The 21,038-nt window shown below is 33.7% G+C and overlaps 3 protein-coding genes across 3 annotated transcripts in view; 1 reads left to right on the plus strand and 2 right to left on the minus strand.

The window, feature by feature from the left end:
- The window catches only part of LOC142230828 (uncharacterized), a 108,663-nt gene that overhangs the window by 47,834 nt on the left and 39,791 nt on the right, over window positions 1-21,038 (minus strand). The window lies entirely within an intron of this gene.
- LOC142228378 (uncharacterized) lies at window positions 1,863-2,321 on the minus strand. The gene is made up of 2 exons (XM_075298789.1): window positions 2,238-2,321; window positions 1,863-2,170 (listed from the first exon to the last, which is right to left on the minus strand). Exons 1-2 carry the CDS (start codon window positions 2,245-2,247, stop codon window positions 1,902-1,904), a joined length of 279 nt encoding a protein of 92 aa, XP_075154904.1. The 5' UTR covers window positions 2,248-2,321; the 3' UTR covers window positions 1,863-1,901.
- Window positions 8,748-9,223, plus strand: LOC142228376 (uncharacterized). Its single transcript, XM_075298787.1, has 2 exons — window positions 8,748-8,808; window positions 8,884-9,223. Exons 1-2 carry the CDS (start codon window positions 8,799-8,801, stop codon window positions 9,153-9,155), a joined length of 282 nt encoding a protein of 93 aa, XP_075154902.1. The 5' UTR covers window positions 8,748-8,798; the 3' UTR covers window positions 9,156-9,223.

The following is a 21,038-nucleotide window of genomic DNA, read 5'->3' on the forward strand; positions in this document are numbered from 1 at the left end:
TAGAAATAAAATTTGACAAAATTTCCTATAGTAATGAAATTTTGATAAAATTTCCTATAGAAATTACATTTTGGCAAAATTTCCTTTAGAAATTACATTTTGACAAAATTTCCTATAGAAATGAAATTTGACAAAATTTCCTATAGAAATGAAATTTTAACAAAATTTCCTATAGAAATTAAATTTTAACAAAATTTGCTATAGAAATAAAATTTTGACAAAATTCCTATAGAAAGGAAATTTTGACAAAATTTCCCATAATAATAAAATTTTCAAAAAATTTCCTATAGAAATGGAATTTTGACAAAATTTTTTATAGAAATGAAATTTTGGCAAAATTTCCTATAGAAATGAAATTTTGACAAAATTTCTTATAAAAGCAAAATTTTGACAAAATGTTCTATAGAAATGAAATTTTTACAAAATTTCCTATGGAAATAAAATTTTGGCAAAATTTCTATAGAAATAAAATGTTAACAAAATTCCTGTAGAAATTAACTTTTGACAAAATTTCCCATACAAATAGAATTGTGACTAAATTTCCTATAGAAATGAAATTTTGACAAAATTTCTTTTAGAAATGAAATTTTGACAAAATTTTCTATAGCAATGAAATTTTGATAAAATTTCCTATAGAAATGATATTTTAACAAAATATCCTATAAAAAAGAAATTTTGAAAAAATTTCCAAAATTAATGACATTTTAACAAAATTTCCTATAGAAATGAAATTTTAACAAAATTTCCTATAGAAATGATATTTTAACAAAATATCCTATAAAAAAGAAATTTTGACAAAATTCCTATAGAAATGAAATTTTGACAAAATTTCCCATAAAAATAAAATTTTGACAAAATTTCCTACAGTAATGAAATTTTGATAAAATTTCCTATAGAGATGAAATTTTGACAAAATTTTCTATAGTAATGAAATTTTGATAAAATTTCCCATATAAGTAAAATTTTGATAAAATTTCCCAAAGTAATGAAATTTTAACAAAATTCCCTATAGAGATGTAATTTTGACAAAATTTCCTTTATAAATGACGTTTTAACAAAATATTCTATAAAAAAGAAATTTTGACAAAATTTCCTATAGAAATGAAATTTTGATAAACTTTTCAATAGAATCAACATTTTTTTTGTTTGGTAGAAGTTTCTCCAAAATTTGGTGGATTAGTTTTAGCTCGAGTGGCACAACCCTGTAAAGTATGAACAATTTTGGGGTCGTGGGAAAATTTTGAGTCGATCTAACGATGTCCATTCGTCCGTCTGTTGAAATTACCCTTACTTTTGAGTGAAACAAGCTATCGTCTTGAAACTTCGCACAAACAGTTGTATCCGATTCAGTTGAAATTTTCCACTTGGTATTAGTCTATGACTATCTAACAACCATGTAAAAATCGGTCCACAATTATACATAGCCCCCATATAAACCGATAAGCAGATTTGATTTCCTAATCTTCCTGGAGGTGGAAATTTCATTCGTGTTTGTCGTAACCATTAATTTGAATTATTGGAATTAATTTGAATTATTGTTTCAATATAGCTTTATCCCTTTATCTAACTTCAGGCAACTGAAGTGAAGTTTTCACACAACTAGATAAAGGGATCCATTTTCTTTAACTTCAGTATCTCCAAATCTATATACTTGCCCTTTTGTAATATAAAGTGAATTAGCTAAACTTACTTGCGAAGCAGCCATATTGGTGATAAGAAAAGAAAAGTCCCCAATAAATATATCCACCATTGAATCTGAAATCTTGTCTTTGTGTTGTTTTGTAAATTGAAATCTTACCCAACTACAAATGTTGGAGCTTTCAATTTATGAGAGACTTTTCTCAAATAAAAACAAAAATCCATATTTTTATATACGATTTTATTTAGAACTTGTTATTAAACTATGAACTTTCGGGACATGGATTGGTCCATTCCCATTTATTCCACATAACACATTCGCCTTTTTCTGAATCGAATAAGTGGGCATCGGGGCAACGTACCAATTCAGCCTTATCACTATTCGATGTACACATCCAGTAAGCAGTAGGATCCCAGAAGTCACGAACGGGTATATTCAAATTGTCACTGCCACATTTAGGCATATTATTTTCATTCGGATCGCAAGCCAAAGCGCCGCAAAGGAGACAAGCCAAAAAACTTAAGCAGATGACTAAAAATGGAAGACAATGGAATTAATGGAAAATTTAGAATTTCAAATATGGCATAAGATAGCTTACTGAATTTCATGATTTTTCTTTTATTTAAAATTTCTCGATTAACTTTATGAATAGACTATGCGCTCACTTGTTAGAAAGCAATTGCTGAACTCATAGTTTTGCAATTAAGCCTCTGGGTTTTTATAGTTCAAGTCATTGGAAAGTGTAATGCATTTTTGTTTTTGTTTTTCTCAAACTTTCATTTGCAATTATTTGATAATAGAACAAAAATCGATAGAATCTATCTATATGAAGATTTAATGATAAGGCTCCTGTTTGCGATGTATTTTTTAGAAATGCCATACCAAGTGTACATATTTACAAGTACACACAAAGAAAAGAGAAAACATTTGGAAAACGTGTACCGCAAAACGTTTTTTCGTTTTTTTAATTTTTTTTTTTAATTTCTTCGAATATTTCAAACTTTTATCACCAAAAAATTTTTTTGTTACAAAAACCCAGTTCAGTTTGTTTATATCAAGCTCTGTTCTTTTCTGATTTTAAGTCTTTAATAAGACACATTTTCAAGTTTCATAGCAAAAATTTAATATAGTAGTATGTAGTGTCGAATTTCTTTTCGGCATCCTCCGAACATTTTTGGAATTTATTAAAAAATGTTTGTACAAAAAAAAAAGTTTTGGTGTTCAATCGAAGCAGGGATTGAACCCATGATCTTTTGTATGCAAGTCGGACAAGCTAGCCATTGCTCGACGATGGTATATTTCTGACAATTAAAGTTTCTTTACATCGGCTCGTGGGCGCCCAAAAGTATGCAATATGGCTATAACGATAATTGTCTGTTGATGACATTAACAGCTACGTAGTCCACTGAATAGTGTATTGGCTTACAAACTGTGTGGTCCGCTGTGAGAAAATTTCCCAAAATTTCAGCCATATGGGATAAAAATTGACCCCCAAATCGGGGTTAATGTTTTTTAAAGTTTTATTAGGTCAATATATTTTTTTTCAATGTACCCACCGCCATGAATCAAGTTTAATAGCTTCCTTTCAAAACCCTATGTCGCTGGGGGTTTCAACAATCTACACTCAAAAAAAGTTTACTTGGAAAGGGTTGACCTTCCCTTAAAGAGAATTTTGGTATTAGGTTAGGTTAGGTTAAAGTGGCAGCCCGATTAAAATTCAGGCTCACTTAGACTATTCAGTCCATTGTGATACCTAGAATTTTGGTATTGATTCCGAGCCAAATATGCAGCTTTTTTAAAATAAAGACATGTTTTAGTGGCCTATCTGGCTTTAAATCTAAAAAAAATCTAAAAAAATAAAACTAAATTAAAATTAGGATACCGATCTCATTTATCGAAATTTCATTCTCTTTTCGCGGTATACTAATAAGCTATTCACGTCCAAACAAATGCCCACTTCAAAGTAAACAATGTTTTGTTTTAATTAAAAAAAGGAATTTAAACCAAAGATGCCAAATCCTCGAAATAAATTCTAGACTATTTCTGAAGCGTTTTTATTTTAAATCTTACGATTCAGTATTAATTTCAGCACGAAATCTTGCATGAAAAATGTGTTTCTTTACTTTAAGGAAAATTTGCCTTAGATCAAAGACATACGGCTTCGACGGAGGGTCGCAAATTTCCAAAATGTGTGTCCTAAATTTAATAAAAAAAAAAATGTTTGAATCAAAGATTATAAACTTTATTTTAAATAAAATTGTATTATTTTAAAGAAATTTGTTCTTAATAATGCGTAAATTGTGCATCGCTAATATCACGCCAATTCCTCGAAATAAATTCTAGCCTATTTTTGAAGCGTTTTTATTTTAAATCTAACGATTCAGTATTAATTTAAGCACGAAATCTTGCATGAAAAATGTGTTTCTTTACTTTAAGGAAAATTTGCCTTAGTTCAAAGACATACGGCTTCGACGAAGGGTCGCAAATTTCCAAAATGTGTGTCCTAAATTTAATAAAAAAAAAATTGTTTGCATCAAAGATTATAAACTTTATTTTAAATAAAATTGTATTATTTTAAAGAAATTTGTTCTTAATAATGCGTAAATTGTGCATCGCTAATATCACGTAAATATATTTTTTTTCAATGTACATTTTCTTTCATGGTGGATATACTGTGTGTTTTTCGGTGAGCACCCTTTCCTTTTTATACCCTCCACCATAGGATATATTAACTTTGTCATTTCGTTTGTAACACATCGAAATATTGCTCTAAGACCCCATAAAGTATATATATTCTGGGTCGTGGTGAAATTCTGCGTCGATCTAAGCGTGTCCGTCCGTCCGTCCGTCTGTTGAAATCACGCTAACTTCCGAACGAAACAAGCTATCGACTTGAAACTAGGCACAAGTAGTTGTTATTGATGTAGGTCGGATGGTATTGCAAATGGGCCATATCGGTCCACTTTTACGTATAGCCCCCATATAAACGAACCACCAGATTTGGCTTGCGGAGCCTCTAAGGGAAGAAAATTTCATCCGATCCGGCTGGAATTTGGTACATGGTGTTAGTATATGGTCTCTAATAACTATGCAAAAATTGGTCCACATCGGTCAATAATTATATATAGCCCCCATATAAACCGATCCCCTGATTTGGCTTGCGGAGCCTCTAGGAGAAGCAAATTTCATCCAATCCGGCTGAAATTTGGTACATGGTGTTAGTATATGATCTCTAACAACTATGCAAAAAGTGGTCCACATCTGTCCATAATTATATATAGCCCCCATAAAAACCAATCCGCCGGTTTGGCTTGCGGAGCCTCTAAGAGAAGCAAATTTTATCCAATCGGGCTGAGATTTGGTACATGGTGTAAGTACATGGTTTCTAACAACTATGCAAAAATTGGTCCACATCGGTCCATAATTATATATAACCCCCATATAAACGTACCCCCAGATTTGGCTTGCGAATCCTCTAAGAAAAGCAAATTTCATCCGATCCGGCTGAAATTTGGTACATGATGTCAGCATATGATCTCTAACAACCATGCAAAAAGTGGTCAACATCGGTCCATAATTATATATAGCCCCCATAAAAACCGATCCCCTGATTTGGCTTGCGGAGCCTCTTGGAAGACCAAATTTCATCTGATTCAGTTGAAATTTGGTACGTGGTGCTAATATATAGCCTCAAACACCAATGCAAAAATTGGTTGAAATCGGTCAATAATTATATATAGCCCCCATATAAACCCATCCCCCGATTTGGCTTGCGGAGCCTCTAGGAGAAGCAAATTTCATCCGATCCGGCTGAAATTTGGTACATGGTGTTAGTATATGGTCTTTAATGACCATGCAAAAATTGGTCCACATGGGTCAATAATTATAAATAGCCCCATATAAACCGATCAGCAGATTTGAACTCTGGAGCCTCTTGGGAGACCAAATTTCATCTGATTCAGTTGAAATTTGGTACGTAGTGTTAATATATGGGCTCAAACACCAATGCAAAAATTGGTCGAAATCGGTCCAAAATTATATATAGCCCCCATATAAACCGATCCCCAGATTTGACCTCCGGAGCCTCTTGGAAGAGCAAATTTCATCTGATTCGGTTGAAATTTGGTCGTGGTGTTAGTATATGGTCTCTAACAACCATGCAGGAATTGGTCCATATCAGTCCATAATTATATATAGCCCCCATATAAACCGATCCCCAGATTTGACCTCCGGTACTTTTTGGAGAAGCAAAATTCATACGATGTGGTTGAAATTTGGTAACAACCATGCCAAAAGTGGTCCATATCAGTCCATAATTATATATAGCCCTCATATTAACCGATCCCGAAATTTGGTTTAGGAACCACTTGGAGGAGCAAATTTCATCTGAGTCAGTTGAAATTTGGTACATTGTGCTAGTATATAGCCTTTAACTACCATGCCTAACTAGGTCCATATTGGTCTATAATTATATATAGCCCTCAGATAAATCGATCCCCAATCACACAAAAATTGGTTCATATCAAGTTCATAATTGTATATAGCCCCCATATAAGCCAATCCCATATTACAATTCTGGCTTTCTACGTACCGTTCAAAAGTCCATATTGATTCGTAATTAGTTGTAGACTTACCTATACATACCTTTTTTGTCAAATATATGGACTAACTCACAATATAGAAAACGATGTTAAGAAGATATAAGATTGTACTTAAACTAACTCTAAATTAAACTTCTTTTTATTGCAAAAAAAATATTTGTTTGTAGTTAAATTTTATTATCTTTTGCGAAATTTTCCATAGCCCAATGAAAATTTCGTTTTTTTAAGTATGTCTCAAACATTTTAAGAACTAAACGTGAGTATAAAGTTCAATGACCGTACACATAAGCTCAATATGAACTAAAGCAAATTAAAATTTTTTTACGATTCCCAAAAATAGTAAGAATGAACTACTGTATGGTTAAAATCCCAGCAAAAAAAGCGTCGCTAAAAAAATAATGAAAATGTTCTTTTTGTATCCGGAAGTGGTGCAAAATTGACGCAGAAGCCATGAATTTAACATGGGCTTGTCATAGGACGGAATTAGCATCACTTCTATGGGTGTGATCCGAATTCTATGTTTTGGAGGTAAATTAAAAAATTCTGTGATATTTTGTCAAATAAATAATTTTTAAAATTTTTTATAATTTTTAATGGATTCTAACGGTGGTCGGAAACGTTTGACCTCAAATATTTTAAAAAAATCACAATTTTTTCAGATTGAAGATAGCATTTTTGTCGACAAAATTTAAATGATTTGTACCATTTTATGAATTCGTACTCTGTTTTTAACGTGTTTGAAACAAAAAATGTTAAAATTATTCATTAGAAGTATGAAAAAAGCAAGTTATAAAAAATTGAATTAAAATAACTTCCTGGGTAGTTAAAATAAAGAACATCATTGGGAGTGCATCTTCTAGAAGTGCTATTAAAGTTGTGCCTTTGGAAGAACTTCCAAATTTTTTTGCTGGGATGGTCATGATTTGGCGCCAATGATTTTCTTCTTTAATTTTAGTTAATTTCTTCTTCTATGAGAGGGTGTAATTTCGAGAACTGCAGTAAAAAGTACAACGGGGCATTAAATTTTCCTGGTTTTAACAACGATTTGTGAAAATCTCAAAATGTGGAGTAAAATTTAGTTCAATTTTTGTACGAAGAATAAACTAATTATTCTTCCTATAAAATAGTTTACTTTTTTTCGGAGTACATAAGATTCGGCCTGGCCGAACTTACCGCCGTATATACTTGTTTATTTTATCAAATCAGTCACCTTCCGATTCGTATCAGAGTACAGCATTTTATTTAAAAGCATAAAGTGGTGAGTGATAAAAATCTGCAGTACTACACTGTTAGAAAAATATGTTTTTCATATGTTCCGATATAAACAAAATGTGTTTCGGGCACAATTTTTAAACACAATATATTTAAGTGCCAACATGTAATGTTCCTAAACTAACACTAAATGTTTGGGACACATATGTTAATATGTTAAAATATATTATGTTTGGGGTATGAATGTTTCATAAAAATAATATGTGTGAATGTAAACATATATAAATTTACAAATTTCGAGCAAACATATATATGTTTACAATTTCTGTGAAACGGTTGTATGTTGTTTCGGAAAACTGCTTTATGATAAGGCCAAATATTTTATATGCTTAAGTCTAAATATTATTTAATTTGAATATTAGAATGAGTATTCGGAGTAAAGAGAATAGACATTCGGAACCAAGAGCATAGAGATTTGAAAAAAAAACAGCATGTGTTTTCGCCTTGAGAGGAGAATTTTATGTATGTGGGGACTGTAAATTTTTAATAAACCACATTTCGAAGTTTCATTATAAAAATTTAATATAGTATAAATGTCTAAATTGCAAAAAAAAATTGGTTCGGTCGGAGCAGGAATTGAACCCACGACCCTTTGCATGCAAGGCAGACATGCTGACCACTGCTCCACGTGGCCAACAAATGTATGTTTCTTTTAAATAATGTTATGTTTGCATGGGCTCGTGGGCGCTGCAAAGTATGCTATATAAATGTAACTTGTAACGATAATTGTCTACTGGTGACTATAACTACTACGTAGCCCAGTGGATAGTGTGTTGGCTTACAAACTGTATGGGCCTCGGTTCGATTCTCCGCCCAGGCGAAAGGTAAAATTAAAAAAAAAATATATAAAATTGAATAATTTCTTCAACATTATTTGTATTACAGAAAAAGGTGCCAAGAACTAAAAATTTCGTGGAAGTGAAAATTATGTGAGGGAATGATCACAATCTTCTTTGGGGAAAATTCTTCCAAGCATATAATATTTTTGGGCTCAAAATGCTTCCAAACATATAATATGTTCACAAAAAACAAACATATTAATATTTCGGCAGTATCCAATAATATATGTGCTTCCTGCAAAATATATTTGGAACATATGTTAAAGAAGCGATTTTTTTTGAGGGTGTAGAGTTTCTATCTCAAAACATTCATTTCGATAAAAAGAAAAAAAAGCAAAAACAATTCAAATTTAAGTATAAATTTCATAGAGAAGGCATGAGTTTTGACAAGTTCGCATTTCACCTTAGTTAGAGAAATATCTTCTATCGTTGACAAAATCAATCATAATGAAAGCCTGTAAGTATGCTCCTAAAATTTTCGAATTTTTAATAAAATATTTTTTTTTTATTGTTTTATCATATATCTGATTAGTTGCAATTTTTACCATCTTGGCTTGCTTTGTGGCCTGCACTCTGGCAGCTTGTGATCCCGATGACAATAATCAACCCAATTGTTCTGCTGATAATTTAAATGTTGAAATTCGCAACTTTTGGGACCCTACCGCCTATTGGGTGTGTAATGAAAGAAGCGGTAATGCAACATTAGTGCGTTGTCCCACAGCACACTTGTTCGATTCGAATAAAGGTGAATGTGTTATGTGGAATGAATGGGAATGGACCAACCCTTGCCCAGAAACTAACTAATTATGCTATATTCAATCATGATATGCTTAATATATTCCAATAAAATATTTTAAAATGTATCAACGTAATTTTTATACCTCTAGATTTTAAATTTCCGTTAATTTGAATGAAAATTGCGACTAAAGGGTGACGCGGTCACAATTTGGTCAATACAAACTTGACGTATTTCTTTCAATTTTGCATTTAAAAAACCTGAACACCCCTCATTTTGAAGGTGTGTGTGTGTGTAGAATGTTGCTCCTATTTTGATTTTGGAATTCACTCTTCAGTTGTTAAAATGCCGTCCAAGCAAGAAGAGCAGCGTATCAAAATTTTGCTCGCGCATCGCAAAAATCCGAGTTACTCGCACGCAAAGCTGTCAAAATCGCTAAAAGTTGCCAAATCAACCGTTACAAATGTAATTAAAGTGTTTGGGGAACGTTTGTCGACAGCCAGGAAGTCTGGATCGGGGGGAAATCGAAAACCGGAAGCCGCTGAGACGACAAAGTGAGTTGCCGGTATTTTCAAGCGAAACCCTAACCTCTCTCTCCGAGATGCCGCAAATTGGGTGTATCGTCTACAACCGTGCATCGAGCCAAAAAACGAGCTGGACTATCGACTTACAACACCCTCACAAAAAATCGCTTCTGTAACATATACTCCCAAACATATTTTGCTTCAAGCATATACATTTTTGGGTATTGCCCAAACATTTATATGTTTGATCTCTACCAATATATAATATGTTTGAAAGCATATTGGTCTAAACAATATATGTTTGGGTAGTCTAAGTTCCAAACATTTTGTATTTTTGCATCCAAATTCAATAATGTTGTCTTCCAAAAAACAATATGTTATTATGTGACCATATAATATGTTTGGAAGCATTTTGCACCCAAAAATATTATATGCTTAAAAAAAAATTCTCCCAAACAATATTGTGCTCAAAATTGTATTTATTTATTTATATATTTACAATCATAATGAATTATGAAAATAAACAGGTAATATAGGTGCTAACAACATAGGTTTTCGACCTGAATGCTCAAAATTTTGTTTCTGCCCAATTGTATATTCCCCGACATCTTTCTCACTTCCACGAGATTTTTTAGTTCTTAGCACCTTTTTCTGTAATACAAACATTGTAGAAGAAATTATTCAATTTTATGATTTTTTTTATTTTAATTTTACCTTTTGCCGGACGGGGATTCGAACAGCGGACCACACAGTTTGTAAGGATCAAAGAAGTAGCTGTTCAATTGCCCAAGGAAAAATAAAATGTTAATTTTGTAATAACAAGCAACAGCCACCAACTTAATTCAATATCGCTCCCTGTTAAATAGCGTTCCAAGCTACTAAACACATATATGTTTATAGGCTATTTCTAAATTAATATATGTTTGCATCCAAGCATATTATATTTACAAACATTTTATGTCCCAAACATAATATGTTCTAACATATTAACATATATGTCCCAAACATGTCCGAAACAGCTGTACATCCAACCATCTTGCAGTCTATAGGGCTTTGCCCAAATAAATTTGACAAGCATACTTTTCCTCTGTTGGTTAAGCTACACTTGTAGTTTAGTCAATGCATGGCTTTAAGCTGAGATCAAAAAAAGAAACAACAATAATGTTATGCTAGTTTATGAACATTATATGCTTGCACTCAAAAATATTGTGTTTAAAAATTTGTGTTCCAAACATATAATGTTTATAGCCAAATATATGAAAAACAGTCTTTTTCAACCGTGAAGAAGGTAGTGACTCCAAATCGCGATGATAAACAAAATACGACGGCCAAAGCGCTATCCCGGAGGCTGTACACGACGATGCTGATGAAGTTTGACTGCGTGGTAATGGACGACGAAACCTACGTCAAAGCCGACTACAAGCAGCTTCCGGGACAGGAGTTTTATACGGCAAAAGGAAGGTGAAAGGTAGCAGATATTTTCAAGCACATAAAACTGTCAAAGTTCGCAAAGAAATATCTGGTTTGGCAAGCCATCTGTACCTGTGGCTTGAAAAGCAGCATTTTCATAGCTTCCGGGACTGTCAACCAAGAAATTTACGTGAAAGCGTGTTTGAATAAACGTCTGCTGCCTTTCCTGAAGAAACACGGTTGTTCCGTACTGTTTTGGCCGGATTTGGTATCTTGCCATTACGGTAAAAAGGCCATGAAGTGGTACGCCGCCAACAACGTGCAGGTGGTTCCCAAGGACAAGAACTCTCCAAACACGCCAGAGCTCCGCCCAATTGAGAAATACTGGGCTATTGTCAAGCGGAACTTAAAGAAGACCAAAAAAAAAAAACTGCTAAGGACGAGCAGCAGTTCAAGGCAAACTGGCTTTCTGCGCGTTTTCCCTTGACCAAATTTTGACCGTATCTCCCTTTATCATACACTCCAGAAATCAAATCGGGAGATTGCACGCAGAGAAGGAATATGATCATCGCAACCATGTTTCAAGAGCAAAATGTTACTTTTTTCACGGAAAACATGTAATATGTTTGTCGACACCATGTTATTTTCTCGCAAATTATGTATCTGATTTCGGAAAGCATGTTATGTTTGACGAGAAAATAATATTTTTGCGACAAAAATGCTACATGATCGCTGTGAAAAAGTAACATGGTGCCTTGAAATATGTTTGAACTGACCATATTCCTTCTCTGGGTGTGGTCTACATAGGGGTTATATCATATATACCAAATTTAATATAACCCTTCGCGATCTTAAAATATCTGTAGATTTTAAATTTGAATAAAATCGGAAAAAAAATTGCTACTGTAGTAGTAGTAGTATTTATTTTATTTTCCGTAATATAGCTACATATCTACAAAAAAATAATAAAATAGGTTTATAATTCTAAATGACTATGTCCTTCGTCGTCAGTTTTTTCAATTCAATACTAATTTTAATCGAAATGTGTGGTGTTTAATTATTATATGCAATTAACAAGAATTATCTGTATTGGACACAGGTTTTTATATAATTTGCCAAAAAATTCCAGTTAAGAGTTAACCGTTTAAGGCATCTACAACTTCTTCTTCACTTTGATGCCCTCAAGAAATTAAATCGGGAGATATATCTAAACATGAATCGATACATGCCCAACATTTTTAATTTCAAGAAAAACTGAAATAAAAATTGGTACTTCTTTTATTAATAAAGGGTGATTTGTTAAGCGCTTGATAACTTTTTTTTTTTAAAAAACGCATAAAATTTGCAAAATCTCATCGGTTCTTTATTTGAAACGTTAGATTGGTCCATGACATTTACTTTTTGAAGATAATTTCATTTAAATGTTGACCGCGGCTGCGTCTTAGGTGGTCCATTCGGAAAGTCCAATTTTGGGCAACTTTTTCGAGCATTTCGGCCGGAATAGCCCGAATTTCTTCGGAAATGTTGTCTTCCAAAGCTGGAATAGTTGCTGGCTTATTTCTGTAGACTTTAGACTTGACGTAGCCCCACAAAAAATAGTCTAAAGGCGTCAAATCGCATGATCTTGGTGGCCAACTTACCGGTCCATTTCTTGAGATGAATTGTTCTCCGAAGTTTTCCCTCAAAATGGCCATAGAATCGCGAGCTGTGTGGCATGTAGCGCCATCTTGTTGAAACCACATGTCAACCAAGTTCAGTTCTTCCATTTTTGGCAACAAAAAGTTTGTTAGCATCGAACGATAGCGATCGCCATTCACCGTAACGTTGCGTCCAACAGCATCTTTGAAAAAATACGGTCCAATGATTCCACCAGCGTACAAACCACACCAAACAGTGCATTTTTCGGGATGCATGGGCAGTTCTTGAACGGCTTCTGGTTGCTCTTCACTCCAAATGCGGCAATTTTGCTTATTTACGTAGCCATTCAACCAGAAATGAGCCTCATCGCTGAACAAAATTTGTCGATAAAAAAGCGGATTTTCTGCCACTGATTTTGGTAATAAAATTCAATGATTTGCAAGCATTGCTCGTTAGTAAGTCTATTCATGATGAAATGTCAAAGCATACTGAGCATCTTTCTCTTTGACACCATGTCTGAAATCCCACGTGATCTGTCAAATACTAATGCATGAAAATCCTAACCTCAAAAGAATCACCCTTTACATGCAATTTCAATGTGCCTACCAGAAATATTGATTTTAGACCCCATAAAATATATACCGATCGACTCAGAATCACCTCCTGCGTCGATCTAGCGCTTGGTGTCCGTCCGTCCGTCCGTCCGTCCGTCTGTCCATGTATTTGTTGTTCACAGGATTCCGGTCGCAATTATTAACCGATTTTGATGAAATTTGGTACAGAGAGTTTTTTGGGCACAAGGACGAACGCTATTGAATTTGGAAGAAATCGGATCAAATTTAGATATAGCTCCCATATATATGTATCGCCCGATTTCGACAAATGGGGTCACGATGCGCGTTTTTTCAAACGGATCGTCACCAAATTTGGCAAAAGGTAATCTTTTCCATCGCCCTTCAAGTCTGCAAAATTTTATCCAAATCGGTTCAGATTTAGATATAGCTCTCATATATATGTATCGCCCGATTTTCCCAAATTTGGCCACAAAACCTTTATTTATCAACCGATCATACTCAAAGTTGGCTAAATATAATCTTCTATAGCACTAACTATATGTGCAAAAAATCATCGAAATCGGTTCAGATTTAGCTATAACTCCCATATATATGTACCGCCCGATTTTTCTAAATTTGGCCATAAAACCCTTATTTATCAACCGATCTTACCCAAATTTGGCTAAATGTAGTCTTCTATAGCACTTACTATATGTGGCTTGCGGAGCCTCTAAGAGAAGCAAATTTTATCCAATCGGGCTGAGATTTGGTACATGGTGTAAGTACATGGTTTCTAACAACTATGCAAAAATTGGTCCACATCGGTCCATAATTATATATAACCCCCATATAAACGTACCCCCAGATTTGGCTTGCGAATCCTCTAAGAAAAGCAAATTTCATCCGATCCGGCTGAAATTTGGTACATGATGTCAGCATATGATCTCTAACAACCATGCAAAAAGTGGTCAACATCGGTCCATAATTATATATAGCCCCCATAAAAACCGATCCCCTGATTTGGCTTGCGGAGCCTCTTGGAAGACCAAATTTCATCTGATTCAGTTGAAATTTGGTACGTGGTGCTAATATATAGCCTCAAACACCAATGCAAAAATTGGTTGAAATCGGTCAATAATTATATATAGCCCCCATATAAACCCATCCCCCGATTTGGCTTGCGGAGCCTCTAGGAGAAGCAAATTTCATCCGATCCGGCTGAAATTTGGTACATGGTGTTAGTATATGGTCTTTAATGACCATGCAAAAATTGGTCCACATGGGTCAATAATTATAAATAGCCCCATATAAACCGATCAGCAGATTTGAACTCTGGAGCCTCTTGGGAGACCAAATTTCATCTGATTCAGTTGAAATTTGGTACGTAGTGTTAATATATGGGCTCAAACACCAATGCAAAAATTGGTCGAAATCGGTCCAAAATTATATATAGCCCCCATATAAACCGATCCCCAGATTTGACCTCCGGAGCCTCTTGGAAGAGCAAATTTCATCTGATTCGGTTGAAATTTGGTCGTGGTGTTAGTATATGGTCTCTAACAACCATGCAGGAATTGGTCCATATCAGTCCATAATTATATATAGCCCCCATATAAACCGATCCCCAGATTTGACCTCCGGTACTTTTTGGAGAAGCAAAATTCATACGATGTGGTTGAAATTTGGTAACAACCATGCCAAAAGTGGTCCATATCAGTCCATAATTATATATAGCCCTCATATTAACCGATCCCGAAATTTGGTTTAGGAACCACTTGGAGGAGCAAATTTCATCTGAGTCAGTTGAAATTTGGTACATTGTGCTAGTATATAGCCTTTAACTACCATGCCTAACTAGGTCCATATTGGTCTATAATTATATATAGCCCTCAGATAAATCGATCCCCAATCACACAAAAATTGGTTCATATCAAGTTCATAATTGTATATAGCCCCCATATAAGCCAATCCCATATTACAATTCTGGCTTTCTACGTACCGTTCAAAAGTCCATATTGATTCGTAATTAGTTGTAGACTTACCTATACATACCTTTTTTGTCAAATATATGGACTAACTCACAATATAGAAAACGATGTTAAGAAGATATAAGATTGTACTTAAACTAACTCTAAATTAAACTTCTTTTTATTGCAAAAAAAATATTTGTTTGTAGTTAAATTTTATTATCTTTTGCGAAATTTTCCATAGCCCAATGAAAATTTCGTTTTTTTAAGTATGTCTCAAACATTTTAAGAACTAAACGTGAGTATAAAGTTCAATGACCGTACACATAAGCTCAATATGAACTAAAGCAAATTAAAATTTTTTTACGATTCCCAAAAATAGTAAGAATGAACTACTGTATGGTTAAAATCCCAGCAAAAAAAGCGTCGCTAAAAAAATAATGAAAATGTTCTTTTTGTATCCGGAAGTGGTGCAAAATTGACGCAGAAGCCATGAATTTAACATGGGCTTGTCATAGGACGGAATTAGCATCACTTCTATGGGTGTGATCCGAATTCTATGTTTTGGAGGTAAATTAAAAAATTCTGTGATATTTTGTCAAATAAATAATTTTTAAAATTTTTTATAATTTTTAATGGATTCTAACGGTGGTCGGAAACGTTTGACCTCAAATATTTTAAAAAAATCACAATTTTTTCAGATTGAAGATAGCATTTTTGTCGACAAAATTTAAATGATTTGTACCATTTTATGAATTCGTACTCTGTTTTTAACGTGTTTGAAACAAAAAATGTTAAAATTATTCATTAGAAGTATGAAAAAAGCAAGTTATAAAAAATTGAATTAAAATAACTTCCTGGGTAGTTAAAATAAAGAACATCATTGGGAGTGCATCTTCTAGAAGTGCTATTAAAGTTGTGCCTTTGGAAGAACTTCCAAATTTTTTTGCTGGGATGGTCATGATTTGGCGCCAATGATTTTCTTCTTTAATTTTAGTTAATTTCTTCTTCTATGAGAGGGTGTAATTTCGAGAACTGCAGTAAAAAGTACAACGGGGCATTAAATTTTCCTGGTTTTAACAACGATTTGTGAAAATCTCAAAATGTGGAGTAAAATTTAGTTCAATTTTTGTACGAAGAATAAACTAATTATTCTTCCTATAAAATAGTTTACTTTTTTTCGGAGTACATAAGATTCGGCCTGGCCGAACTTACCGCCGTATATACTTGTTTATTTTATCAAATCAGTCACCTTCCGATTCGTATCAGAGTACAGCATTTTATTTAAAAGCATAAAGTGGTGAGTGATAAAAATCTGCAGTACTACACTGTTAGAAAAATATGTTTTTCATATGTTCCGATATAAACAAAATGTGTTTCGGGCACAATTTTTAAACACAATATATTTAAGTGCCAACATGTAATGTTCCTAAACTAACACTAAATGTTTGGGACACATATGTTAATATGTTAAAATATATTATGTTTGGGGTATGAATGTTTCATAAAAATAATATGTGTGAATGTAAACATATATAAATTTACAAATTTCGAGCAAACATATATATGTTTACAATTTCTGTGAAACGGTTGTATGTTGTTTCGGAAAACTGCTTTATGATAAGGCCAAATATTTTATATGCTTAAGTCTAAATATTATTTAATTTGAATATTAGAATGAGTATTCGGAGTAAAGAGAATAGACATTCGGAACCAAGAGCATAGAGATTTGAAAAAAAAACAGCATGTGTTTTCGCCTTGAGAGGAGAATTTTATGTATGTGGGGACTGTAAATTTTTAATAAACCACATTTCGAAGTTTCATTATAAAAATTTAATATAGTATAAATGTCTAAATTGCAAAAAAAAATTGGTTCGGTCGGAGCAGGAATTGAACCCACGACCCTTTGCATGCAAGGCAGACATGCTGACCACTGCTCCACGTGGCCAACAAATGTATGTTTCTTTTAAATAATGTTATGTTTGCATGGGCTCGTGGGCGCTGCAAAGTATGCTATATAAATGTAACTTGTAACGATAATTGTCTACTGGTGACTATAACTACTACGTAGCCCAGTGGATAGTGTGTTGGCTTACAAACTGTATGGGCCTCGGTTCGATTCTCCGCCCAGGCGAAAGGTAAAATTAAAAAAAAAATATATAAAATTGAATAATTTCTTCAACATTATTTGTATTACAGAAAAAGGTGCCAAGAACTAAAAATTTCGTGGAAGTGAAAATTATGTGAGGGAATGATCACAATCTTCTTTGGGGAAAATTCTTCCAAGCATATAATATTTTTGGGCTCAAAATGCTTCCAAACATATAATATGTTCACAAAAAACAAACATATTAATATTTCGGCAGTATCCAATAATATATGTGCTTCCTGCAAAATATATTTGGAACATATGTTAAAGAAGCGATTTTTTTTGAGGGTGTAGAGTTTCTATCTCAAAACATTCATTTCGATAAAAAGAAAAAAAAGCAAAAACAATTCAAATTTAAGTATAAATTTCATAGAGAAGGCATGAGTTTTGACAAGTTCGCATTTCACCTTAGTTAGAGAAATATCTTCTATCGTTGACAAAATCAATCATAATGAAAGCCTGTAAGTATGCTCCTAAAATTTTCGAATTTTTAATAAAATATTTTTTTTTTATTGTTTTATCATATATCTGATTAGTTGCAATTTTTACCATCTTGGCTTGCTTTGTGGCCTGCACTCTGGCAGCTTGTGATCCCGATGACAATAATCAACCCAATTGTTCTGCTGATAATTTAAATGTTGAAATTCGCAACTTTTGGGACCCTACCGCCTATTGGGTGTGTAATGAAAGAAGCGGTAATGCAACATTAGTGCGTTGTCCCACAGCACACTTGTTCGATTCGAATAAAGGTGAATGTGTTATGTGGAATGAATGGGAATGGACCAACCCTTGCCCAGAAACTAACTAATTATGCTATATTCAATCATGATATGCTTAATATATTCCAATAAAATATTTTAAAATGTATCAACGTAATTTTTATACCTCTAGATTTTAAATTTCCGTTAATTTGAATGAAAATTGCGACTAAAGGGTGACGCGGTCACAATTTGGTCAATACAAACTTGACGTATTTCTTTCAATTTTGCATTTAAAAAACCTGAACACCCCTCATTTTGAAGGTGTGTGTGTGTGTAGAATGTTGCTCCTATTTTGATTTTGGAATTCACTCTTCAGTTGTTAAAATGCCGTCCAAGCAAGAAGAGCAGCGTATCAAAATTTTGCTCGCGCATCGCAAAAATCCGAGTTACTCGCACGCAAAGCTGTCAAAATCGCTAAAAGTTGCCAAATCAACCGTTACAAATGTAATTAAAGTGTTTGGGGAACGTTTGTCGACAGCCAGGAAGTCTGGATCGGGGGGAAATCGAAAACCGGAAGCCGCTGAGACGACAAAGTGAGTTGCCGGTATTTTCAAGCGAAACCCTAACCTCTCTCTCCGAGATGCCGCAAATTGGGTGTATCGTCTACAACCGTGCATCGAGCCAAAAAACGAGCTGGACTATCGACTTACAACACCCTCACAAAAAATCGCTTCTGTAACATATACTCCCAAACATATTTTGCTTCAAGCATATACATTTTTGGGTATTGCCCAAACATTTATATGTTTGATCTCTACCAATATATAATATGTTTGAAAGCATATTGGTCTAAACAATATATGTTTGGGTAGTCTAAGTTCCAAACATTTTGTATTTTTGCATCCAAATTCAATAATGTTGTCTTCCAAAAAACAATATGTTATTATGTGACCATATAATATGTTTGGAAGCATTTTGCACCCAAAAATATTATATGCTTAAAAAAAAATTCTCCCAAACAATATTGTGCTCAAAATTGTATTTATTTATTTATATATTTACAATCATAATGAATTATGAAAATAAACAGGTAATATAGGTGCTAACAACATAGGTTTTCGACCTGAATGCTCAAAATTTTGTTTCTGCCCAATTGTATATTCCCCGACATCTTTCTCACTTCCACGAGATTTTTTAGTTCTTAGCACCTTTTTCTGTAATACAAACATTGTAGAAGAAATTATTCAATTTTATGATTTTTTTTATTTTAATTTTACCTTTTGCCGGACGGGGATTCGAACAGCGGACCACACAGTTTGTAAGGATCAAAGAAGTAGCTGTTCAATTGCCCAAGGAAAAATAAAATGTTAATTTTGTAATAACAAGCAACAGCCACCAACTTAATTCAATATCGCTCCCTGTTAAATAGCGTTCCAAGCTACTAAACACATATATGTTTATAGGCTATTTCTAAATTAATATATGTTTGCATCCAAGCATATTATATTTACAAACATTTTATGTCCCAAACATAATATGTTCTAACATATTAACATATATGTCCCAAACATGTCCGAAACAGCTGTACATCCAACCATCTTGCAGTCTATAGGGCTTTGCCCAAATAAATTTGACAAGCATACTTTTCCTCTGTTGGTTAAGCTACACTTGTAGTTTAGTCAATGCATGGCTTTAAGCTGAGATCAAAAAAAGAAACAACAATAATGTTATGCTAGTTTATGAACATTATATGCTTGCACTCAAAAATATTGTGTTTAAAAATTTGTGTTCCAAACATATAATGTTTATAGCCAAATATATGAAAAACAGTCTTTTTCAACCGTGAAGAAGGTAGTGACTCCAAATCGCGATGATAAACAAAATACGACGGCCAAAGCGCTATCCCGGAGGCTGTACACGACGATGCTGATGAAGTTTGACTGCGTGGTAATGGACGACGAAACCTACGTCAAAGCCGACTACAAGCAGCTTCCGGGACAGGAGTTTTATACGGCAAAAGGAAGGTGAAAGGTAGCAGATATTTTCAAGCACATAAAACTGTCAAAGTTCGCAAAGAAATATCTGGTTTGGCAAGCCATCTGTACCTGTGGCTTGAAAAGCAGCATTTTCATAGCTTCCGGGACTGTCAACCAAGAAATTTACGTGAAAGCGTGTTTGAATAAACGTCTGCTGCCTTTCCTGAAGAAACACGGTTGTTCCGTACTGTTTTGGCCGGATTTGGTATCTTGCCATTACGGTAAAAAGGCCATGAAGTGGTACGCCGCCAACAACGTGCAGGTGGTTCCCAAGGACAAGAACTCTCCAAACACGCCAGAGCTCCGCCCAATTGAGAAATACTGGGCTATTGTCAAGCGGAACTTAAAGAAGACCAAAAAAAAAAAACTGCTAAGGACGAGCAGCAGTTCAAGGCAAACTGGCTTTCTGCGCGTTTTCCCTTGACCAAATTTTGACCGTATCTCCCTTTATCATACACTCCAGAAATCAAATCGGGAGATTGCACGCAGAGAAGGAATATGATCATCGCAACCATGTTTCAAGAGCAAAATGTTACTTTTTTCACGGAAAACATGTAATATGTTTGTCGACACCATGTTATTTTCTCGCAAATTATGTATCTGATTTCGGAAAGCATGTTATGTTTGACGAGAAAATAATATTTTTGCGACAAAAATGCTACATGATCGCTGTGAAAAAGTAACATGGTGCCTTGAAATATGTTTGAACTGACCATATTCCTTCTCTGGGTGTGGTCTACATAGGGGTTATATCATATATACCAAATTTAATATAACCCTTCGCGATCTTAAAATATCTGTAGATTTTAAATTTGAATAAAATCGGAAAAAAAATTGCTACTGTAGTAGTAGTAGTATTTATTTTATTTTCCGTAATATAGCTACATATCTACAAAAAAATAATAAAATAGGTTTATAATTCTAAATGACTATGTCCTTCGTCGTCAGTTTTTTCAATTCAATACTAATTTT

This window comes from Haematobia irritans, chromosome 3 (assembly GCF_050003625.1).
Source record: "Haematobia irritans isolate KBUSLIRL chromosome 3, ASM5000362v1, whole genome shotgun sequence".
NCBI lineage: Eukaryota > Metazoa > Arthropoda > Insecta > Diptera > Muscidae > Haematobia > Haematobia irritans.